A 26,331-nucleotide genomic window follows, 5' to 3' on the forward strand; every position below is an offset into this window, starting at 1 on the left:
TCAAATCTTGTCAACCTACAAAGGAACAGACTCCCAAAGACTAACCAGAATATTTGCATGGGATCTGTAATTTGTTGCTATAGCGTGGCTGTAGTCTACTAAAAATTCCAGAAATTCAAGCTTTCATAAATATTGCTCTTTTGTTCCTTGGTGGCAGATTCAGGAAACAGAACATTCTATAGTCCTTTGGTTCTATAGAACAAACATTCTATAGTCCCTTGTTCTATAGTTCCTTTGTTTTGAGGTAGAAGTTGGAGTCATACTATTTGAAAAAAACTCCATACGATCAGAATTTTTTTTTAAGTACTTCAATACTCATGAGAAAATAAGTGCCACTGTACTTGGCACCTTTCTTGAAACTTGATATGTATATTGTTCTCAAGCAGGAAATCACAATTATTTGATGAGCTGTACACAATTTTGGGTTCACTGGATACCCAGAAACAGATAGAGAATAAGGCTTACTGTACTTATTGAGCACCCTGAGCACCTTTCTTTGTTGTTCTTGAACTTTGTTTTGTGATGTTGCTCTTAAGGGAAAAAAATAGCAGCCTAAAAAAGAGGTGGTTTCGTGACAGTCAGTGAGCTACTTATTGAGCACCCTGAGCACCTTTCTTTGTTGTTCTTGAACTTTGTTTTGTGATGTTGCTCTTAAGGGAAAAAAATAGCAGCCTAAAAAAGAGGTGGTTTCATGACAGTCAGTGAGCAAATGTAACACAAAGTCGAGCTGTCACGTTTTTAAGGACAGCTGTGATTTCACCAAAGTTACTCAGCAAATACAACATGAAAAGACATCTAACTGGGGCGGTGAGTGTGTGTGTGAGAGTGCAAGCGTACATCTACATACATGTATATATACATATATACAGATATAAATAGACACATGTATCTAGAATATGTATGTCTGTGTGTATGTATATATGTGTCCATGTGTGAGGGATTCCCGAATTTTGCCTTTTTTTCTTTTTCCATGTAAAAAACTTCTATTAAGTATGTCCCAAGAGTCTTTTTTGCTTAGGATGGGACCATATATCTTCTATTAGTGACTCTTGGGTTGCCTGAGGGATTATGAAGGCTGCATTGTTAACCAGGAAGGCCTCCAAAGACCAAACCCTTGTGCTGCTGTTCAACTTCTTGGGTATGAGAAGGGTGTTTCATCTCTTCATGTATCAAAGATAATTATGGACAACACAGATGCCTCATAATAGACAGATAATTGTACTTGCAAAAGTAACTGGAGGTGAGGGAAGGGTAGTAGTGAGAGAGTAAAGTGTTTGTTAGAAATGAATTGCACAGGCTTCTTTTGTATTTTGGAGTTTTGTGGGTCTTGCCTTTTTCAATGAGAAGACCTCTAGGAAGTATGAAAAGACTTCTTTATAAAGTATATTTATATTGAAAGGACTTCTATGCAGTATGCAAAAATCCCCAAGAGCACATGGTCATGGGAAAAGTACATCATGCATAGCATGAATAATCTGAGTGGGTCCCCGGCTATTTATACTTACATACATAATTTATTACATTATAGGCAGAGCCATTCTGTTCTTTTATTTGAGACTCATCATACATCTGGGAAGGGATTTCCAAATGTTTCAAGCCATTGTAGAAATAATAAGGTTTCTCTTGCCCAAGGCCTTAGAAAACAAGCAAATTTCTTGGTTGTATGTGGAGAATCTTGCACCTCCTATCATTCCTATTGTAGCCATTACCTCATATTGACATGCATATTACCTCGTACGAGCATGCACGCTGGCCTTGAACCTGCATATCTATGAAGCAAACTTCCTCGTCATTAAGCATGTGGGTTTGTCTCACTCTTCTGATTCACTTGTTGGAAGAAAAAGTATATTCTTGTTCAATCATGAAGAAAAGAAGCTCATCACCAGTGCAAGCCAGATTTCTTAGGTAAATCCCCAATGCTATATATTTTCCTAGGATGGATTAGAAGTCTTCTTGTTTTTGTTTTTTAAACTGTATTGTTGTGGTAAAGGAAACGAGATTGTCATAGATGTCACCGGAAAGGAAACTAGATTGCATAGATGTTACCATTTGGAAGAGGTCAGAAAGGGAAACTTCTGCAAACAACCAAAATGGCCTATGAGACCAAAATCTGAATGCATCATGCCATAGACCCCATGTAGGGAACGTGGAGGTGTCTAATACACCCCACACAATATAGTGCAAATGAAACAATGGGAAAGCAATACACAGGTTTGTATCCTGGATCCAAGGGCAGTGTCTACAGTCCCTTGGGGCCTTTGGTGTTTGTGAAACATGTCTGAAATCTGTAGCAGTCATCCACTAGTCTACTCCTTCTCACTCATGAACAAGGTGCCAAAGTCTACTCTAAAGTTTTGTGAGAGGGTTCTTCTTGAGTGGATGGTTTGCATTATGCTCACCCGTCATCTCATCAGTACCATGATGGCTTATTAGGGATGCTCTTTTTGTTTTTTTGCAATGTAGATGAATTTGGTCATCATTATTGTTTCGAGTGGTTGATAAGCAAGTCACTTGGGCTCATAGTTGGTTCATCAGGGGTCAAAAGAAGGGGTGGGGGTGGGGTGTGCATGTTTTCGTTGAGTATGGGCTTTGCCTAGGTGGAGGCTGCTGAGCTCTGCATCAGAGTCATTCAGACGATTAGCTGAGAGTGGGATAAGCATAGCCTGGTATGCGCACATATCTAGATGGTTTGATAGATAGGGTATTCAGATGGACCGCCTTCCCCCCTTTTAGTATAGCTCAGCCGCTGTTACAAACTCTCAACTAACTACTGATAATCACGGGAGCTAACACCATAACTTTCCACCCAGCCAACCTTGCTGGAGCATGAGAGTACACACACAGAAAATCAAAAAAATCTGAAACATATGTGAAGGTCCCTTCTCATTCTCTCACTAACTCCAACAAGCCCCATCTCCCTAGATGGATCAAGATGCCACATGCCATCATTATAGGGCCTTTCCTAATGCATCTTTTTTTTTACCCCTCTCTTGGGATACTTTGAAATCCTTTGCCCCTAGGCACATTTCTTGCATTAGGCCCTTAGCCTTAAATCCACCTAGTCTGGTGCTATCAGCCCTCACCTAGGACCTTGACATTAATTCCTCGATCATTTACATGAAGCGCAAATAAATATATTACAAAAGTAGATCCTTAAGGGAAATGTCGACTGATTCTTCTGAGGTCATGCCATCTCAGCTAGAGCGTAACATTCCTTCCCTCCTCAGACATCAGTGTCCTTGATGATAAAGTCTGGGAACACTCTCCACAACTGGTATACGGATTCCCAGGTAGCTTCTAATACAGGCTGACCATGCCATGCAACCAACACCGTGGGTATCTTCCGATTTTGCACTTGTATTGTTCCTCGGTCCAGGATTCTTGTTGGTTTGCATCTTGCATTATCCTCTATCTCCTGAAACAAAACCACACCTTCGATTAGTGAGTCACCAATATGCAAAAATTTCTTTAAACGAGAAACATGAAACACTGGGTGCACCTTGCAACCTTGTGGCAATTCTAATTTATAGGCTACCTTGCCTATTCTCTTTAGAATTAACCATGGCTCACAATAACGAGGTGATAACTTAGCACACTCTCCTGAAGTTAACGACTTCAAGTGCGAAGGAACTCTGAGAAAACTTTTTCTCCTTGCTTAAATTCTCTTATAGACGAGTTTTCATCCGCATACGCCTTGGCTCTATCCATAGCATGGCGGATATTAGCTCTCGCAAGTGCTAGCATCTCCCGCATCTGAACCACAAAGTTCGTGGCACTAGGCACTTTCTGAGGTACTCCAACTATAGTTGGATTCGCTGGTCTATAACCATAATTCAATTCGAACGGACTAAACTCCGTAGAGGAATGTTTTCTATCATTGTAGGCAAACTCTAACAATGGCAACCACTTGTCCCACGTATGTTGCCTCAATGACACATATGCTGTAAGCATATCCTCTAAAATTTGGTTGATTCTTTCTGTTTGACCATCCGTTTCTGGATGATCCCCACTACTCATTCCCAACTCAGTCCTTAGTGTCTCAAATACCGCAGTCTAAAACTGACCGGTAAATTTGACATCTCTGTCTGACACTATGGATCTGGGTAATCCATGCAGACGAAATATATGTCTAATAAACAAATCCGCCACTTGCGGGGTACTAACTGACTCCCTAGTTGGAATGAAGTGAGCCATCTTGGTAAGACGATCAACCACCACAAGGATAGAATCACACCACCTTGTGTCGTAGGCAGACCTACAATAAAGTCCATGGAAATGCTCTCCCACTCACTTAGTGGTATCTCCAAGGGTTGTAAAAGTCCGGGTGGCTTCACCCGGTCGGCCTTACTTACCTGACACGAAAAACAACGTGTCACATATTCATGAATATGCTTTTTCATCTTTGGCCAAAAGAAATCTCACTTCACGAGATTATGTCTTCTTGACTCTTGGATGTCCTGCACATGGGCTGTCATGGCACTGTCGAATGACTCTCTGCCTGAGATCATTCTGATTAGGTACTACTACCTTGCCATTTCTTTTCAGCATACCATCCCTTATGGTATATCTTGCATAAGTTTGGCCTTTTTTGGATGCCAGGTCATCCTTTTCGTTTTCCCCGGGTTTTAACACATGAGCCTTAGGCCAAAGGCTTTGGACAAACTCGTCCACCTTTTGAGTTTCTCTAATCTCGGTCATTAGAGCACTCTTTAATACCGTGAAACTCATGTTATGCATAATACGTGACTACACATCAGCAACTTTATTACCTTTTCCTCTTTGGTACCGAATCGTGAAATTAAACTCCTGCATGAGCTCTGCCCACCTAGCTTGGCGGCCTCTCAAGTCAGGTTGTTTACAAAATTGTTTCAGAGTATCATGATTAACATCCACATAAAACTCTGATCCATACAAATAATGTCGCCATGTTTTCAAAGCATGGACAACAACATACAACTCTAATTCATGAGTTGGCCAATTCCTTTGAGAGGGAGAAAGCTTCTTGCTTTCAAAGGCTACTGGCCTTCCCTCTTGAAGGAGAACTGCTCCTACCGCAATGCCACTTGCATCGGTTTCCAGGAACAACGGTTTTTGGGGATCAGTTATTCTTAACACCGGTCCTGTGACCACAGCTTGTTTTCTGGTGTTAAAACTTTTTTGTTGATTCTGTCCCCATATAAAAGGTACTTTATCTGAGGTCAAATCAGTCAATGGCGATACTATTTCTAAATATCCTTTGATATGTCTTCTATAAAATTGGACAAATTCCAAGAATGATCGCAAAAGCGGTCAAACTCTGAGGGATTGGCCAAGTTAGTATTGCAGCCACTTTCTTTGGATCCATTTCTACCCCCTCTGGAGTAATTATGAATCCTAAATATTCGTCTAACCATACACAGTATAGTTTTCTTTTTATTTACATAAAGACTGGCTTTCCTCAAAGCACTGAACACTATTCTTAAGTGTTTGCGATGCTCAGTAATACTTTTACTGAATACCAGAATATCGTCAATAAAATGTATTACAAACTTTCCGATATACAGACGTAGTAAATCGTTCATAAGCATGACGAATGTAGCTGGAGCATTGATAAGTCCAAAGGGCATTACCAAAAACTCATAATGACTAAACCTGCTTCTAAAAGCAGTTTTATGCACATCCTCGGCTCTAATACAGATCTGATGGTAGCCACACTTAAGATCTATCTTGCTGAAAATTACGGCCCCATGCAATGCATCTAGCAAATCATCGATGCGAGCCATCAGATACCTGTGCTTAACATTGATATTATTTAATGCTCTGTAATCTATACAGAGGCGAAAAGTATCATCTTTGTTCCTCTTTAATATCACTGGGGAAGCAAAAGGTTGAAAACTGGGCTGAATCTGCCCCAACTTGAGGTATTCTTCCAGTTGTCTTGGCACCTCAGCTTCTTCTGTAAAGCTTAATCTATAGGGAGTTCTATTTACAGGTTCTGCCCCCGGGATTAGTTCGATCTTATGCTAAACATTCCGCTCTGGAGGTAACCCATAAGGTAGCTCATCCCTAAAACAGTCAGAGAACTCCTCTGCTATAAAATCAGCCAGCTTGGCCATTTCACCACTTTGCGCAACATCAGTGCTAGCCGAAGAATCATCAACCGGCTCTATCGATGCTGTACAAAGGAATAAAAACTCTTCTTGAGCTTTTCGGATTTCCATCACGGAAACCAACGGTCACTGAGGTACATCTTCTCACCTCGTAAGACATACAGCACATCATTCATCTTGAATTGATATACGTGCTTTTTCCAATCAATGGCTGGATTCTTCCTAGAATGCCACGCCTTACCCAGGGCTATATCTGCATGAGCAAGCTTAGTCATTTCGAAATCAAGCTTCTCAGCATAGTCCTGAATACGAAGCTCCAACTGGAGGGAAGAAGTGTTTCCTAAATTCCCTTTTAAACCCCTCCCAGGTAGTGGATGCAATACCATCTTTCTGTTGTTTAATCCACCACCGATCCGTTGCCTCACTAAACATGTGCGTGGTCTCACGGATTTTCTTGATATCATTTCTGATTTCACAAATGGCGACGCCTCGTCCCATTTGTGTAACCAGGTCTCAATGACATCATAACTACCGTCATTCATCCGACCAGAATACTTTTATGGCCTATAATTGGCAATATTAGGTACTTTAGCCCTCCTAGGCTCGACCGTATGGACACTAGACTCCGGTTTCATCGGAGTCTTTCCTTTCTCATCTCGAGAAGGTCTGGTAGACATACTGTGTATCACTCTTCTAAGTTCAGACTGCCCTACATTTGCCTGTAACTGTTGTGCTAATATCTGTTGCAAGGCATCCTCAAGTAATGCAATCTTGCCAGATAAGGTGTGAACTACTGGGCGCGACACCTGTTGGGTGGACCGGACTCCTGACTCTACAGGGTCCATCCTGGAAGCTCCTTCTTCTGCTTCCATTCAGGTCAATGGGTGTTTTGCTTTATTTTATTTAATTTAAAAAAAAAAACACCGCTAGAAACTGTAATTACAAACTGACAAAATTTTGACACAATTCCCTATACTAGGGAATACATGCAATCCCGAAAACTACACTAACCAGGCATAATCCAAAATACGACTCTGCTTTGAACCACAAGCCATCTTTTTATTTACCCCTCTCTTGGGATACTTTGAAATCCTTTGCCCCTAGGCACATTTCTTGCATTAGGCCCTTAGCCTTAAATCCACCTAGTCTGGTGCTATCAGCCCTCACCTAGGACCTTGACATTAATTCCCTCCCGATCATTTACATGAAGCACAAACAAATATATTACAAACGTAGATCCTTAAGAGAAATGTCGACTGATTCTTCTGAGGTCATGCCACCTCAGCTAGAGCGTAACAGCCGCCCCATTTCTTCAGATTCCGCGAGATGAGATCAACCGTATTGTTTTCCAATTGTTTCATTTGCACTATATTGTGGGGGGTGTATTAGGCACGTCCTCTTTCCCTACATGGGGTCTATCCAACTCTATATATCACAGACTTGGGACGGGAACCAGGAGTTCCCTACCAATCTTCAGTTCTACCATGATCATTTCCTCACAGTATTAGAGGATGGAGTGATTATCAGGCCCCAGTATTTGGAGGACAGATGGGTCTCACATGCACTGAGGATTGCCATTGGTCATGTTCCATCAGCTAAGGATTGAGACGGGGAGAGCCGCAGGCGTACCTAGAGAGCAGCGGACTTGCAGATTGCACATTGGTAGAGGTAGAGACAGAGGAGCACTTCCTATGTACTTGCCCTGCCTATTATGAGATCCGAGATGGTACTACTGTCTGGGACACGGGTTCGGGCCACTCTCTTGACTGATTCACTTCCCTGCCCAGGTCTACGTTGGCCATGTATCTGATGGAGATGTGGCGACACAGAGAAAGCTTATTGCAGTAAATCAAACAACAGGAGGTGACACTACTACATGAGCACAGCGACATGTCACCGACTTCTATGTCTTCAAGTCAGCCCTAGCTCACATTGGGATAGAGGAGGAGGAGATAGCTGACATGAGGGCAGCATGGATCAGTGGGAAGAGACTGTGGAGCAGTGGAGCTAGTGACATGGAGACCACTGACGAGAGCACGCACGATAGAGGTCCAGGAACATCCAACAAAGTACTGGGTCTAGCACACGGGTCTAGCACACAAACTAGTCCAATAAGTACTCCATACATGATATGTTTGTAATATTCTATCTCACTGGATGTAAGGGATCACTATTAGTTGATAGTGATCGCCAGTCCCATAGATCTTGAAGGGCCTTTCGTGGACTTTAATAATAAAATCATATCATATCTCTCTCTCTCTCTCTCTCTCTCTCTCTCTCTCTCTCTGTGCGTGCATGTGTGTGTGTGTGTGTGTGTGGTGTAGTCAGATCATGCCCCATTATGGATGAATCTGCACCTTGGTATGCCACTGGATGATTTGCCACCCCTTTCCAATAGATTATTGCATGTTAATCAGGCTTTTTTCCGACATCGCTATTTCTAGCAAATGATCAGACTTGCAATTCATCCCTTGCCTTTGCATGCCCAGGAGGACATGGATTATGCTTGGGACAGCTTTGTCTCTCGTATACAGAATGTCATTAGAGAGTATGGAAACTAGCATATGACTAAATGGAGGAATGAGGTTAAATGGGCAAAAAGGACAGCACAACAATTGACTGAATTTTCACATTTAAGGCCTCTCTCTGAATCAGAAAATGATTCCCTTTCACATGCTCGGATTAAATTGACTGCTAATGATCAGAGGAAATTGCACAAATGGCAGATTAGAGCAGGAATGAAGCCCCTCATGGATAAGGGCTGCTCATCAAAAGCCTTTTTCAAGGGCCTGCATGCTACTCGAAAGAAAAACTCATGTCTAAGGATAAGGAAGCTAGATGGCTCTTGGACGCACTCTTTCTCTGATCTCCAAGATGAATGCCAAAATTATTTCCAGAAATTGTTCTCTGCTCCTGGTTCCCCATCAAATCAAATGACTAATGCAAGGACTGAATTCCTCCAATATGTTTCTGAAATAGTGGAAATGGATGATGCTCTTACCTTGGAGAGACCTTTTACTGATACAGAACTTGATAATGCATTGTTCCACCTCAGCAAATACAAGTCCCCTGGTTGGGATGGCCTTACGGTGGAATTTTATATTTCTTTTTGGGATGATTTGAAAGATCTCCTCTTGCAAATGATCAATGTTGCCTGGCAAGAAAATCAGTTACGGCACTCTTGGAAGCATGGCATAGTCAAACTTGTGCCCAATTGTGACCATATGTCAGATTGGAGGCCTATTACTTTGATGCCTGCAGTTAACAAACTCATTGCCAAAATGATTGTGTATAGGCTTCACGGGATACTGAATGCTGGCCTTCATCCTCGTCAGTATGGGTTTGTGCCGCGAAGACAAATCCATGGCAATATCTCCAATGCATTGACTGCAATTGAATATGCTAAGTACTCGCATCAAGATGTGCTCATATTGCAGGTAGATATTGCTAAGGCATTTGACACTGTTCAATGGGATTTTATCTCTCAAATCATGACAAAGTTGGGCTTTGGTCCAAAGATAGCAAATGCAGTTTACTGGCTTTATTCTGGCTCTACTTCTCAGTGCATTCTTGGGGGTCATCTATCTCGGTCATGGACATTGGGTAGATCAGTTAGATAGGGCTGCCCTCTTAGTGCTCTCTTCTATGCCATTGCGACCCATCTCCTCTTAATGTATCTTGATCATCTTACAAACATAGGACAGATGACTGGTCTTAAAATCCCTGGGGCTGCATCTTTTTTAGCACAAGCATATGCTGATGATTCCTTCTTTATGCCACATAATTCTCCCCGGGAAGTTCACATGCTTATGACCACTCTATCATTGTATGGATTGGCTGCGGGATTGCATGTCAATTTTGACAAATCTAAATTGCTTCCCCTGAAACAATGTGACTGGCATTCTATTCTTTGGCCAGGTCAGGTGGTGCATTCCAAAGATGTAGTCAGACATTTGGGATATCCTATAGGATGGCATATCACCAGGAAGCAGCAGTTAAAATGGATCTTCCAAAGACTTCAACATAAACTGGAATACTGGAAAATTTCTACTTGGCCACTTCATGTCAGGCTCAGAATAGTACAATCCATTGTAATGTCCTATGTCCAGTCCTTTTTGCCTTTGCTGCATTGGTCCTCCAGAGATATTTCAGCCTTTATGTCTCAAGCTATGGAGATGTTATGGAGGACAAAAACTGCTATGAAAGCATTGAGACTGCTGAAGATGGAAATGGTGTGCTCTCCTAGGATGCATGGTAGACTTAATATCCTCAATATAAGATATCATGTACTTGCAAGGAAGGCGACTATGCTCCATACTTTTTTCCGCCAACAACAGCCATGGAGTTGTATGATAGCATCCATGCGTGTCAACATGAGGACTTCTGCTTATGGTCATTGGACTACTGATCATTGGGAGGTTGTCATTGGGAGATTTGTAGGGAAGATACCTGGCTGTCCTTTCTCTACTGCTCTGATACTTGACTGGAAACAAGTACTTTCTAAGGTCAAATGGGCTCCTGACAATTGCTCGGGGACAAACTCAATGAGGAAAGAAAGTATTCATTGGAGTGCCATCTTTAACATTCCACTCGCTTTACAGGAACTTGTTCGGGCATACAATCTCATGAAATTGGGAATTAGATATATATGAGATGTGGTAGATAATCAGGGCTATGTCTTATCTTTTCCTCAGGCCACTGCTTCCTATGCATTGGGAATGCACCATAGGTCGATATGGAAGAAAATTGCTGATTTGTTATATCCTTTTCTACCTGTTTCCTCTGTGGCTGACACAGACAGGCTTCTGGATTGGCAATTGCAACCCTTTGCTACATGCTCTCATCCTGTTCCTCTGCCTGCCTTGACCTTCATCAAAGCCTACAGGCTTCTTCAGCCTGCTCCATGGATTCAGCAATATGCTAATACTCTGTGGCATATCAGGAAGCCCCTCTCATGGTGGTGGAAGAATCTCCGGATATTATGAAAGTGTAAAACGCCTTTGAAACAAAGACTTTTGGAGATGCATGACAGGCACATTGTCAGTGGGAGTCACACTTGCCAAACGTCGCATTGCACCATCCACATGTTTAAGATGTCAGGCTCCTTCAGAGACTCTCTCATTTGCTTTGGCACTGCCCGTGTTCTAGGAACCTCCTAGGGAGAATGTCAGATCATCTTTGGCTCCATTTCCCGAGTCACAGATTTGGGAAACATTTTTGGCTATTTGGCAGATTTATGAGGTCTTTGTCTCAATACTCACTATTTCTCTCTTGGGTGAGATATTGGGCTCTTTGGACTTTTGGAGTGAGCATAATTTGGCATACTTGGGTCGGTAGATACACAAGTCATATGAATCTTTCCGAGCCTCATTGCGGCAATCCTTATATGATGCCTGGCATGAGGGTGATATAGATGCTTCTTGCATAGAGCTTTTCTTTTTATGTTTCCGATCTTTGGGATACTCACCATTTTGGAGACTTCCCATCTTGTAAATTTATGAGCATATAAATACAGCACTAGATATTACTAAAAAAAGTGTGTGTGTGGTGGGGAGAGAGAGAAAGAGAGAGATTCCGTGCTAGCCCTCGTGCTCCCACGCTACAGTTGCTTGTTTCTCCCTTAGTTTGACGCCCTCGAGGTTCCGTTTGATGTCCGTACGCTCTGTCAGAAAATCCAAAATTTTTTTTTCGTACTGTCCAAAATCCATACGATTTTGTCCGTACAGCCTGAAAAAATCCACACAGTCCGTACAGTCGAGAAAGTTCGTACAGTTTGCCTATCGGGGGGGGGGGGGGGAGAAGCAAAAAATCCGTACGATTTTGTCAGTACAGTCAGAAAATTCCGTACAGTTTTGTCCGTATAGTCGGGGAAGTCCGTATAGTTTGCCTGTCAGGGAATATATTTTTTTCTTCGCACAGCAAGTACAAAACTGTACGGTTTTTCCCGACTGTACAGACAAAATCCGTACGATTTTTTCCGTATAGCCAGGAAAAACCGTACAGTTTTGTACCTGTTGTGCTTTCCTCCTTGTAAAGCGTTGTTGCTTCCAAGCTTTTTCCTTAACTTGAATGGCGGATTATTCCTATGAGAAAACCTTTCACAAAGACAAGTTGGTTTCCAATAAGAAACAAATACAGGTGATGGATTCAGATGATTTCCTTCATGACTTTGTTGAGACTCAGCTTGTTTATGAGGTTATGCATGAAGGGTTTGAAGACACCCGTAAAGGTTGGAAAGATCCACTTCCCACCACTAGCATTATGGTGGAAGTGGATGATATATTTGATCCAGTTAAGGAGTATGCAAAGCATGCCATTATAATTTTCTTCCCAGGACAGATGCCTGTTGCAGCAGATGTTGGGAATTGGTTGACTCGAACCCTGGGTGGTTCTTATGTAAAAAAAGTTCATTATGCAGCAAGGGGATCATCATGGCTGATGAGGAGCACCGTCAGGTTTTGCTGGAGCACTCTCCTCTTTTCTATGGCCAGCGGATGGTCCATGTTCTGCCCTGGTCTCCCACCCGGGATTATTAGGCATTGATTCGGCATCGTTGCCCTGTTTGGGTAGAAGTTGTGGATTTTCCTCAATGCTTGTCTTCTCTTCTACCTAAAATCGCAGCTTCCCTCGGTAAGGTGGTATGTCCATCGTGACCCAATGGAAATTCCAATCGCTTCTGCATTTTGTGGGATACAAATCATCCCACTCCAGCTTCATATTCGGTTACTGTGAATAATGTTTCCATGGGGAGTGCCTTTTACAAGCTCAAGTGGGGGCTGTTTGCACGTGCTTGCTTTGAATGCAAGCAATTTGGGCACATGGCTTCACAATGCCCTTCCCGAGCTCCACGGATGCCAGTGCAAGCTGAAATGGTTCAGCCTTTGAATAAGAATGCAAATGCCTCTTCTGTGGTAAAAAACAAAGGGGTCAAACAATTTTTCTCTGTTCAAGACAAAGGCAAAGCCCTGGCTGTCTCACATGGTAATGCTTCTTTTCCTATGCCTTTGTCCTCTCAACCTCAAGGGAAGGGGGAAAAAATTTAGATTGATGGATGGCAAACTCCTCGCAAAGTGATCTCCCCCAGGCGACCTTTGCCTTCTTAGACTTGGAGTGGTGCATTCGCTCATGGGAAAACACCTGCTGAAAACTCTGGTGTTGGCTTGAACTGGCTTGAACTGGGCTGCTGTGACTGCAAATCGGACCTTGTTTCCTGAAGAAGTTGCTACACTTTTGCCCTCTCCTCAGGCTGATGCTTCATCCCAGGGCAGAGGTCCGGACATTGAGGTGGAAATGCAGACGTAGACAGCCCATTAGTTGCTGTACATACCTGTCCCATAACTGTAAATATGCTTGATCATCTGAAGTGTGTTATTCTCAATGTACAGGGAATGTGTGATGGTCGCAAATGGACTTTAATAATGCCCCTCAATTGGGTGACAACACCTCAGGCTACACTCATATGTTGGCTTCTGAAACACAGGCATGGTCTAATTTTTTGCTTCAGTTGCGCCTGGTTGATCTTTGGAAGGAATTACAGCCCATGCTCCGAGTTATACCTTTCAGCATAATGCTCAATCTTCTTATCGGGCACGCTTGGATAGATGGTATCAGATTGATCCACAGCATTGTGATGCCTTTAGTTGTCAAATTTGGGTTGATCATGCTTTCACACATTCGGAACATGCTCCTCTTTGGTTGAGGCTTTCCTTACATGAATTTCCCATTGACAGATTGCCTTGCCGAAGGCTTTTGCTGATTAATAATAGTTATCTGGAGCATGTTGACTTTAAAGCCTTGGTCTTTGATGCTATTCAGCCTCTCTCTTGTCAGATACGCATTGGTCTGGATTATGCTTGGCTGCTCGGATGCAAGCAGTTATTCGAGATTATGGCAAATCCTATATGCAAGCCACAAGGGAGACTAGCACATGCCAAATTTACATGTCAGAGTTTGACTGAGCTTGCTCATCTTCGCCCTTTGTTTTCAGAGGAAAGCATGCTCTTATGTCAGGCTCAATTCTCTCTTCAATCCAATGATCGCAGACAGCTTGCTAAATGGGAAATTCGATCCAGACAACGGGCATTTTTGGATAAAGGCTGCTCTTCCAAGTAATTTTTTAAGAGTTTACACTACAAAAGACAGGCTGCCAATATCTGTCGGATCTGGATGCCTGATGGCTCTTGGTCAACATCTCGTTCAGAGCTTGCTGATTTATGTGTGCAGCACTTCTCCACTCATTTTGGGCATCTGGATACTCTTTCTCCTCGGGTCGTGTCTGCATGTCAGCTTCTTTTGTAGCATATTCATCCAATTTTGTCTGATGCTCAGGCTTTGGAACTTGAACATCCTTTAATTGAAAGGGAATTGTTTGATGCACTAAGATCCTGTGGCAGATGGAAATCTCCAGGATGGGATGGTCTCATTGTTGAATTTTTTCTTGCATTTTGGGATCTTCTTAAATTCACCTTGCTGCAAATGGTAAATACATCATGGCAAAATCAGCAGATGCCTGTGTCATGGAAAAAGGGTCTTCTCAAGCTGATTCCAAAAAAGTAGCTATGTGATTCACTTGGTGATTGGAGGCCAATCACGCTCATGCTAGTCATTTACAAGATCATTGCCAAAATGGTGGTTGATCGGATTAAAGGTTGTTTGAATGATGGGTTGCATCCCTCTCAATATAGCTTTGTTCCACGTCGCCATATTATAGATAACATTGCCAACGCTTATATTGGGATTGAATATGCCAAATACACACAGCAGGATGTTCTACTCTTGCATGTAGATATTGCAAAAGCTTTTGACACAGTTCAATGGGATTTCATCTCGCAAATTATGCGAGCTTTGGGGTTTGGACAAAAAATGCAGCAGGTTATTTACTGGCTTTACAGAGATAGCAATGCGGCTTGCATTATTTCTAGGGATATCTCTAATGAGTGGACTCTTCATTGTTTGGTCCGCCAAGGATGCCCTCTCAGTGCTTTACTGTATGCCATTGCTACTCATCCTATGCTACAATATATTGATCATCTGGTGGCTATAGGATCACTTCATGGCTTGGAATTGGATGCTAATCGCAGCATGGTTGCTCAAGCTTATGCTGATGATTCTTTCCTTACCCCTAAGAATATGCCCCATGATCTTGGTGCCTTGATGTAGGCCCTCTTTGTTTATGGTTTGGCAACTCGTCTTCATGTTAATTTTTAGAAGTCTAAGTTGCTCCCTTTGCATTCCAAAGATTGGCATAGTCTATTATGGCCCGGGGATACCATTCCACCCACTCAGTTTGTTTGTCATCTTGGTTACCCTTTGGGGTGGGAACTCACTCGCCAACAACGAACTGATTGGGTTTTGGCTAAGCTTTGGAAAAAGCTTGAGTATTGGAAATTGGCAACTTGGCCTTTGCACGTTCATCTTTGAATAGTGCAGTCCATCCTTGTGGCATATATTCAATTTTACTTGCCATTGATCATGTTCACTAAGGCAGATCTTACATCTTTCATGTCTGTCTTCATGGAACTCTTCTGGCGATCCAAACATGGCAGAAAAAGTCTCAGGCTGCTTTCGATGCATCACATTTGTTCCCAAGATGCATGGTGGATTGAACATCACGGATATTCATGTGCATATTCTTGCCCACAGGGGGAAAATGTTGCTGCAATTTCTGCAAGGTGATCAGCCTTGGGCTGTTATGATTAGGACTCTGGTCACTCATATCAATATTTCTGCGTTTGGTCATTGGCAACTTGGGATTTCTTTTTTGGCTGCACTGATGGTACTTTGCCTGGATGCCCTTTTGTCTCCCGCTTGCTTCTTGATTGGAAGCATGTTCTTTCTCATCTGGAATGAAATGGATGGCAATCTTTGCTTGGGAATTCTTTGAGAGTTGAAAGCATTCACTGGTCAAAAGTCTTTCAACCTCCCTTGGCTTTACAGGAACCTCGACGTTCCTACTTTGTCTCGTTTAAAGGCATCACCTCGGTTGTTGATGTTATAGATGATGCTAGTATTGTGCTCCCCTTTTCTCTAGCAGCCATTACATATGGATTGGGCTCTCATTATCGTCCTTTGTGGCGACAAATTACTTCTATGCTTTCGCCTTTTGTTCGGATTCCTCCTTTGGAACTCCAGGACCGACTGGAAGATTGGACTTTGACTTCTCCAGGGTCCTCTTCTCATCCTTTGGGGCTATCTTAGATTACTGTACTTGCATTGTATAAAATCCTTTTGCCTCAATCTTGTGTTCAGAGAGAGGTGATTCTGTTTGGCGAATGCATTGCCTAGCCAAGTGGTGGAGGAAAAGATAACAGCAACTTTGGGCCTATAAAGTACCGCTTTGGCAATAGGTTTACTTTTGGTGAGTTCTTTTGGGAGTGTTTTCATCTGGACAGCTATTAGCTCATCGACACATTGCTCCTGCACTTTGCCATAGATATTCTGCTTCTTCAGAGACTGTGCCTCACTTGTTTTGGCATTGTCCGTGCTCTCGCCATAGATATTCTGCTTCTTCAGAGACTGTGCCTCACTTGTCTTGGCATTGTCCGTGCTCTCGTGAGTTTTTTGATATGCTTCGACAGCAGCTGCGAGCGAGATTCCCATCTGTTCCGTTTGGGAAGTTCTTCTGGCTATTTGGGTTTCATCCATCCAGACCGGAGTTTCATCTTTTCTTCGTTTGGATTCGCTACCGGGCACTATGGACTTTATGGACATATAGGAATTGTAAAGTCTTTGGTGATCCTACTTTCTCTCTGTTTGGCTTTTTTAGGCATTCTCTGCAGCAATCTTTCCATGATTGCTTGCAGACAGGCTGCATAGATCATGAGGTCTTTTTGGCATATACTGAAATTTTCAGTTGATGTAATTGTAGCACCTTATTTTGAGGTTGCTACTCATATAATATAATCAATAAAAGATTTCACAAAAAAAAAAAAACAAAAGTGTGTGCTCATGCCAGTCATTTACAAGATCATTGCCAAAATGGTGGTTGATCGGATTAAAGGTTATTTGCATGATGGGTTGCATCCCTTCCAATATGGCTTTGTTCCACGTCACCATATCACGGATAACATTGCCAATGCTTATATTGGGATTGAATATGCCAAATACACGCAGCAGAATGTTCTACTCTTGCAGGTAGATATTGCAAAAGCCTTTGACACAGTTCAATGGGATTTCATCTCGCAAACTATGCGAGCTTTGGGGTTTGGACAAAAAATGCAGCAGGTTATTTACTGGCTTTACAGAGATAGCAACGCGGCTTGCATTATTACTGGGGATATCTCTGATGAGTGGACTCTCCGTTGTTCCGTCCGCCAAGGATGCCCTCTCAGTGCTTTACTGTATGCCATTGCTACTCATCCTATGCTACAATCTATTGATCATCTTGTGGCTACAGGATCACTTCATGGCTTGGGATTGGATGCTAATTGCAGCATGGTTGCTTCAGCATATGCTGATGATTCTCTCTTTACCCCGAAGAATACGCCCCATGATCTTGGTGCCTTGATGCAGACCCTCTCTGTTTATGGTTTGGCAGCTGGTCTTCATATTAATTTTCAGAAGTCTAAGCTGCTCCCTTTGCATTCCCAAGATTGGCATAGTCTATTATCGCCCGGGGATATCATTCCACCCACTCAATTTGTTTGTCATCTTGGTTACCCTTTGGGGTGGGAACTCACTCGCCAACAACAAACTGATTGGGTTTTGGCTAAGCTTCGGAAAAAGCTTGAGTATTGGAAATTAGCAACTTGGCCTTTGTACGTTCATCTTCGAACAGTGCAGTCCATCCTTGTGGCATATATTTAATTTTACTTGCCATTGATCATGTTCACTAAGGCAGATCTTACATCTTTCATGTCTGTCTTTATGGAAATCTTTTGGGGAAAGACATACTGTAAGAGTTGTCTCCTCGTTGCAAGAACTGCATATGTAGGGGAATCTACAAACCCAAACTGTCTAGGAAAATGAGCAACACATACTACAGCAAGTTGTTTTCTAGAAGTCGTCCAAACCCCATCAGGCATAAGAGCTCGGCAAATATTTGCAGATTGTCTCTTAGAATGCAAGCTTTTAAAGAGTTCTTTGGATGAACAACCTTTGTTGAGAAAAGCTCTTTGTCTTGCTCTTGTCTCCCATTTAGTTATTTTTTTGTGATCATTGCTTTGCAAACAGTATCTAGCTTGACATAGAGATGTGGTTTCTTCCCTAGATAGAAATCGAAAATGACTCCCGCATACATATGCTGATTGTGCTCTTGTAGAGCCACTATATCAGTCTGCAAATCATTGAGATACATCCAAACTAACTTCCATTTCCTTCCTAGCATCACACAAACCCTGTACATCAAGTGTCAAACATTTGGTTTGTGACAACATATTTACAATATATATATAGATGAAGCAAGATTGAAGAGTCAAATCTGCATATCCGCCTCAGGATCAGGGCCTCTATCGTGAGGTAACAAAGAATTCTGTTGAGAGGACAGCAAACCCACAATGTCTATCTTCAAGGAAAGAGTACGATTGGCTTTGATAGCAGCCCAAGTAATGCCTACACTTGAATTTTCTGCCGTGGTATGACCGTTAGAGGAAGCACCGTTCCATGTATGAGGAGGTAAGGGCCTCTTGACTGTGACAATTTTCCTCGGACTCTGCCAAGCTTACTGGAAAAATTTATTTTTTCCTTTTGATTGAGAAGTGGAGGGCAGCAAGACAGGAGCATTCCCCTTAGAAACAATTGGAGCTCTACCTTTGTCTTATGCTGCATAAACATGCCTAGTGCTTTTGTTTTTTAATACAAAAGACCCACCAATATCCTTATTTTGCATCTGTGTAGGCATAGCTTCTTGTGGCATTTTTTGCACATGCAAAGAACATTGTGAAGCCATATGCCAAAATTTTTTGCATTCAGAACAAACTCCTGCAAATAAACCCCACTTGAGCTTATAAAAGGCACTCCCCATATCAACATTGGTCACTATGACATAATTAGATTTAGGTGTGGGATTATTAGTATCCCATAAGATGCAAAATCTATTTGAATTCCCATTTGGCTTGGAGGACAGACCACTTTGCCCAAAGAGGATGTAATTTTAGGCAAAAGGGAAGCCAAACACTGTGGAAAATCCACCACCTCTACCCAAACCAGACAGCGATGTCTGATGAGGGTTTGATAATCCCTGGTCGGTGACCATGGAAGGACATGCCCCATTTGCTGCCCAAAGAAAGAGGAGAGTGCTTCAATAGCATTTGCTAATGCTCCTCGTCTTCATGATGACCTCAAAAAAACCCCTGGCTGCATAATGGACCTTGCGAACAAAAGAACCACCGAGTGTCTTGGTCAACCAATTGCCAACATTTGCAGCAACAGGCATATGACTTGGAAAGAAAATTATAATAGCATGCTTTGCATAGCCCTGCATAGGATCAACTATTTCATCCACCTTGCCCCTAAGGCCAAATGTAGGACTGAATCTTTCCAGGTTTTACGCGTGTCCTCAAAGCCTTCATGCATCACATCATATACCAACCTAGCTTTAAAAGAATCACGAACATGGTCATCCTGACCCTCAGCCTGCTTCTGCTTCTTGTATTGTCTTGATCTTTCTTTGTGAAACGTTTTATCATATTCATAGGCAGCCATCTTGAGTATAGACAAACCCATAAAGGGTTGAAGGGCGAGCAGTGGAATTTGAATAAAGCCAATATATGACATTAGATAGCTTTGGCCCAAAACCAAGTTTTTGCATGATTTGAGAGACATAATCCCACTGTACTGTATCAAACGCCTTCGCCACATCCACCTGCATGACCAACACATCTTGATCTGAATATTTAGCATATTCCATTGCGATAAGAGTGTTAGTGATATTGTCATGTATGTGCCGTCTTGGAACAAAACCATATTGCCTGGGATGAAGTCCATCATGAAGGATATCCTTTATCCGATGTACCAACATTTTGGCAATCAGTTTGTATATCACGGGCATCAAAGTAATTGGTCTCCAGTCATCCATAGTCTCACAAAGAATCTTTTTGGGCACAAGACTAACCAGACCATGCTTCCAAGCTGAGGGAAGATGTTGGTGCTGCCATGCTGCATTAATAAACTGTAGAATTGGACCCTTCATTTCTGGCCAAAAGGATTCGAAAAATTCAACCGTTAGACCATCCCAGCCAGGGGATTTATGTTTACCCAAATGCTTAAGGGCTTCATCCAATTCATCATCTGAAAAAGACATTTCCAGCATCGAGGCTTTTTGCGGGGAGACAATGGGAGAAACAAGCTCAGTAAATCTGTTACGAGCCAATGCGACCTGAGGTGCAACTCAAACACACACACACACACGCTTTTTTTTTGGTAAAATCCATTGTATTTATATTCTCATAAATTTACAATATGGGAAGTCTCCCACACACTAGCAAAGAACTCCGAAAGAGAGCCCGATAGAAGAACTCAAAAACAAGTACAGAACACTTCAAGGCTAGTAACATCCAAATCCCTTGCAGCAAGACTGTCATGTAAGGATTGCTTGAGGGACATTCTGAAGAAAATATATGCCTGAGGAAACTGTTGACCCATCCTAGAATGCAGTCTCTGTGTCCAGATGGTCCATAATACCCAAAAGCGAGTCCAATGAAAGAAAAGGAGTAATGGAGACATCTGAGATGAGAGGCATCCAAACATCCAGAAAAGTTTCCCAAATCTGATAGAAGGGAACCGAAGCCGCAGTAAATGAGAAACATGAGTGATCAATGTGCGAGAGTGCGGGCAAAACCATAATAAGTGAGGAACTGTCTCGCGGGGATGAGAGCAACGGGGGCAGAAAGGAGAAGCAATGCGGCGTGCTGCCAATTTCACCCCAATGGAAAAGGCTCCCACTATACATCTCCAAAAGAAAAGCCTCTGTTTCAATGGCAATTTGGCTTTCCAGATTTTCATGAGTCGGGATTGCCACCAAGATAAAGGCCTATCCAAATTCCAAAGAGTGTTGGCATGCTTGTCAATCCATGGCTGTGGAAGAAGAAATCTGTAAGCCTTCGAGGAGGTCAGATTGTGTATTGAGAGCGTATGGGTAGCAGGAGGTATGGAAGTCAAATTCCAGTCCATTAATCTGTCCTGGGCAAACAGTGGAGGAACCGGAACAAATGGCTGCAACATAGTTGAAAGTGTTCTCCAAATGGATCTATGATGCAGACCCAAGGAGAATGTCCTGCAAGCTTGTGGAAATGAAAGTGTATAGCCTTGTTGATCCACAACATCACCAACAAATCTTATGCCCAATTTCATGAGATTATATGCTTTGATAGGTGCCTGTAAAGCGAGAGGCGATGCGAACACCTTGCTCCAATGGATGCTTTCCAATCGAAAAGAATTACCATGATGAGAGGAAGCACCTGTCCATTTTGCATATGAAAGAATTCTCTTCCAATCATGAAGAAAAGCAGTAGAAACAGGGCAACCAGGAATTTTTCCCTTAAAGGAAGATAAAACTGCTTCCCAGTGATCTGTAATCCAATGCCCATATGCATGGGAAGCCATGTTTCCACACATAGCTGCTAACATAATAGCCCATGGTTGTTTTTGCTGAAAAAAATCAGCAATCATAGTGCTCTTTCTTGCCAACATATGAACCTGGAGATTGAGAATATTCAGCCCCCCATGAGTCTTGGGTGAACAAATAGACTGCATAGGTAGTAGTCGCAAAGCTTTTTTATGAGATTTGCTTTTCCAAAATATCTCCATAGCTTGGGACATATAGGAAGCCAAATGCTTGAAAGACCAAGGAAGAAGAGGCAAATAAAATTGCACATATGCCATAATGATGGACTGTACTATCCGGAGTCGAACATGTAGAGGCCAAGTGGACAAATGCCAGTATTCCAGCTTCTTATTGATCTTTTGAAGCACCCATTTGAGCTGTTGTTGCGGAGTAATGTTCCAGCCAATGGGGTATCCGAGATGTCTGACAATAGTAAGGGAAGAGATAATGAGGCCTGGCCAAAAAAGTGCATGCCAATCAGCTTCTTTCAAAGCTAGAAGTTTTGATTTCTGAAAATTGATATGCAGTCCAGCAGCTATGCCAAAATCATTCAGTGTATGCATCAAACGAGAAAGATCACTTTGAGAATTCCTTGGCATGAAGTATGAATCATCAGCATAGGCCTGTGCAAGAAAAGACTGTGCCCCTGGAATTTGCAAGCCATGAAGCTGTCCTGTATCTGCCAGATAGTCCATATGCAAGAGTAACGGATGGGTAGCAATGGCATACAGTAAGGAACTAAGAGGGCAACCCTGTCTCACTGAGCGAGTCATAGTCCAGGTTCTTGACAACCCACCACCAAGCAAGCACTGTGCCGTGGCGTGAGAATAAAGCCAGTAAATGATGTGGGCGAGTCGAGGGCCAAATCCCAATTTTTGCATAGTTTGAGAGATGAAATCCCAATGGACAGTATCAAAAGCTTTCGCAATGTCTACTTGCAGAATGAGAACATCTTGTTTAGAATATTTGGCATACTCAATCGCAAGCAAGGCATTGGAGATATTGTCAGTGATCTGCCTTCTGGGGACAAACCCATACTGCCTAGGATGAAGTCCTGCTTGCAAGAGGAAACGAACCCTGAGGACAATCATTTTAGCAATGAGTTTGTAAATGACAGGCATGAGGGATATAGGCCGCCAATCAGCCATCGTCTCACACAACCTTTTTTTGGGAATCAATTTTACTAGGCCATGTTTCCAGGATGGAGGAAGAGATTGTTCTGCCCAAGCATGATTGATCATTAGAAGGAGAGTGTTCTTGAGATCACCCCAAAATGCACGGAAGAATTCAACAGTCAGTCCATCCCAACCAGGGGAGCTGCTTTTGCGTAGATGACTCAAAGCATCTTCCAGTTCACTAAGCATAAAAGGCTGCTCCAATGCATGGGCCTGTTCCCGAGATACTATGGGCTGAACATGCATAAGGAATTGAGACCTGGCTGCATTTACTTGCATCAAATGATCAGGTTGAGAAGAAAGGAGATGCTGAAAATGACTAGAACATTGCAATTCCAAGTCTGATTTGGAAGTGGTCCAGGTGCCATCAGCTTTCTTGATCCTGCAAATATCCTCCTTTCGCCTATCCGCATGGAGACTTTTAAAAAAGGCTTTGGAGGAGCAGCCCTTATCCAAAAGGGGTTTCATACGAGCTCGGATTTGCCACTTCTTTAATTTGCGAAGATCATTTTGATGGATGATATGAACCGCATAAGCACAAGAATCCTGTTCAGAAGAGGTAAGCTGCCTATGAGAACTGATTACATCCATTTGCTGCTTGTGGGATTGAGCCCATTTTATCTTGAGCCGAAAGTTTTCCATGTAACTCCGTCCGTAGTCTTGAATAACAGCCTGTAAGCGATGAGCAAGACTGATCCAAGCAAAATCCATATCCTCCTGAGCATGTAAGAGGAGGGGACGGACAGCCACTCTCACCATGTTCTGAAATTGTTGATGAAGCAAGTAGGCACTATTAACATGGAGCAAGCGACGACCAAAAAAAGGCATATCATCTGTCAGACGTGCTATTGATAATGTCAAGCATACTGGAAAATGATCAGATAGCAGGAGGGAGTGATCAATCCGCAATGTACATGTAAAATCAGCATACTGCTGAGCATGCAGCAAATACCATCTGTCAAGTCGAGCCCAGTAATGAGTAAAAGCATTGTGATGATATGTATAACCCATATCTGTGTCCCTTGTTGAGAGCCATAGATCTTCTGCATGCAGAGATGAGAGCATATCTTCCCAATGTCGGAACTCAGTGGGGATCATGTGAGAGCGATGAGTAGTATTGTCTTGGGAGGCAGGCGAATTGTTAAAGTCTCCACACAAAAAAGCATTGGAAAGCCATGGGTATTGTTTGAGGGAGGCCCACATTTGAGCTCTAGTCGCAAAAGTTTGTGAGGCATAAACAGATGCTATTTCATAGAGAGTATCCTGCCAGGTGCACCTGATCACCATCCATCGACCCTGAGGATCATTGTGGGCCACCGTGGGCTGTATATCATGTTTTACCAGCATGCAAACCCCCGAAAAGTGCATTGTACCAGCATAAAAAATATCATAACCAGCATAGTGGCCTTGCTGGCCAGCCAAGAAGTGTTGGTTGTGTTCTTGTAAGGAGATCACATCGGGATGCATTCTATGTACATAATGCCAGAAAAGTCTCCACTTATTGACATTGCAAAGACCCTGAACATTGTATGTAATGCAAGTAATTGAAGTAGACATAAAAGATATGTACAGTCAAACCAAAAGGCAGAATAGAGTGTAAACTGTCAGGCCTCACCCATGACATCAACATCCACCTGGGCTCCTGGATCATTAGCTCTATGATCCTCATCATTATCACATACAAGGATGCCTCTTTTTAGCACATCAACCCACAGTTGAGAAGCAAGGCTGTCAGCAGGGGAAGAGGTCTGACCAGGGGTAGAAATTGAAGCATCCCAATGGCGAGATTGTAGTGGACGTGGTTTGAGAGCAAAAACCTTTTTGGGTTGCTGCCAGGCACCCTGGGGAGAGACATGAGATTCTGAAATTTTGCCCTTACCCTTATCCTTTTGCTTAGCTGAAACCTGAAGTACATTTTCTTTGGAAGGGACAGATTTGAGAGCCACATCACCCAGTTTGGTAGGCATTGCCTTAGACCCCGAGGCATAAGTCGGAGGGGGAGTATTTTCTGGAGCAATAGCTGTGGGTGGAAGCTGATGCAGAACTGCAGGACACTGTGAGGCTAAGTGGCCAAACTTATGGCATGTGAAACAAGCACCTGCAAAAACTCCCCATTTCAAGTCAAAATATTTTTCACCAAGGGGAACATCCTCCACTTCTACCGCAATGGAAGGAGGGGTTGGGTGATCTGTATCCCAAAGAATACAAAAGCGATTGCGATTACCCGAAGGGCGGGGTGGGCATACAACTTGCCCCAAAGTGGCTGCCAAACTTGGTAACTCAGCCCTCATATAGTCTGGAAAATCCACTACCTCAACCCATACGGGGCAGTGATGTCGAATGAGGCTGTGGTAATCTTTGTTTGGCGACCATGGCATGACATGCACCATTTGTCTGCCATAGAAAAGGGGCGACATCTCCAAAATCTGCTGGCGATATGAGGCATCTGAAAAGTGCACCTCATAAAAACCCCTAGAAGCAAAATATACCCCTTCAACAAAGCAGCCTCCCAACAATGCCTGAACCCACTGAGCCACATCATTTGCTGAAGGTAACTTTCCTGGGAAGAAGATGATAACTGCTTGCTGAGAGAATTTTCGAAGAGGAGCAACCAATGATGGAAGCTTCAACTTGTATTTGATGGCCGGGGGAGGTTTGGCCCACTCCTTCCGGCTGTACTGAAATTCATCTTTAAGCATATCAAAGACATAGTGAGCGTCGACCGAATCTGTAGTAGAAAAATCAACCTGTTGTCTTTTGGAGTCCCGGGTCGACTCCTTACGAGAGTAGCTTTTGAACTGATCTTCCATGAAGAGAAACGGGGCAGGATTGAAGGAAGGGCGGAACAAAGAAGGGCTGTACGGACGAAGAATAGGCTAGAGATGCGAACTGTACGGAATGAAGGAGGAGGCAGGGAGAGTAAAGACTGTACGGATTTCAGAAGTGGAAAGGGCGGCTGACGCAGCAGGCAAGACTATATGTACGAAAAAGGGCAAGTGGTACGGCGGTGCAACGAGGAAGATGGCGTAGGGCAAGCAGACGCGACGGAGCAACGCAGGGAAAGAGACGTGTGGCTGCACGGCGTCCGTACAGTTGTACGGGCAGAACGCAGGAGCGAGCGGAAGAGCGCAGGGATGAGCAGCACTACACACACACACCACACACACATACACACACACACACACACACCACACACTTTTTTTTTTTTTTTTTTTTTTTTTTTGGGTAAATCCATGATCATATTATCACAACATGCGATATTTTGGGAATCCGTTCTTGCAATCTTATGAATATTTCAGACTCTCCCTACGGCAATCTATCTATGATGCTTGCTATCAAGGAGATCTTCCTCAGTCATGCCTGGAAATAGTTTTTCTTTGCTTTTGATTTCCTGTTGAGGCTCTCTGCTTTTTTGAGACACACACCACACACACACACTTTTTTTTTTTTGGTAAAATCCATTGTATTTATATTCTCATAAATTTACAATATGGGAAGACTCCCACACACTAGCAAAGAACTCCGA

General features: G+C 42.9%; 2 protein-coding genes across 2 annotated transcripts in view; one reads left to right on the plus strand and one right to left on the minus strand.

Annotated features, from left to right (window-relative positions):
* LOC147889060 (uncharacterized) lies at nucleotides 1–25,615 on the minus strand. Its single transcript, XM_087392132.1, has 3 exons — nucleotides 25,553–25,615; nucleotides 24,776–25,390; nucleotides 1–15 (listed from the first exon to the last, which is right to left on the minus strand). The coding sequence occupies exons 1-3, from the start codon at nucleotides 25,613–25,615 to the stop codon at nucleotides 1–3; spliced, it is 693 nt and encodes a 230-aa protein (XP_087248258.1).
* Nucleotides 1–26,331, plus strand: part of LOC147889059 (Tetratricopeptide repeat (TPR)-like superfamily protein) — a 247,182-nt gene that overhangs the window by 54,550 nt on the left and 166,301 nt on the right. The window lies entirely within an intron of this gene.

This window comes from Dipteris shenzhenensis, chromosome 21 (genome assembly GCF_047967505.1).
Source record: "Dipteris shenzhenensis isolate YYH24624 ecotype China chromosome 21, Dip_SZ_1.0, whole genome shotgun sequence".
Classification (NCBI taxonomy): domain Eukaryota; kingdom Viridiplantae; phylum Streptophyta; class Polypodiopsida; order Gleicheniales; family Dipteridaceae; genus Dipteris; species Dipteris shenzhenensis.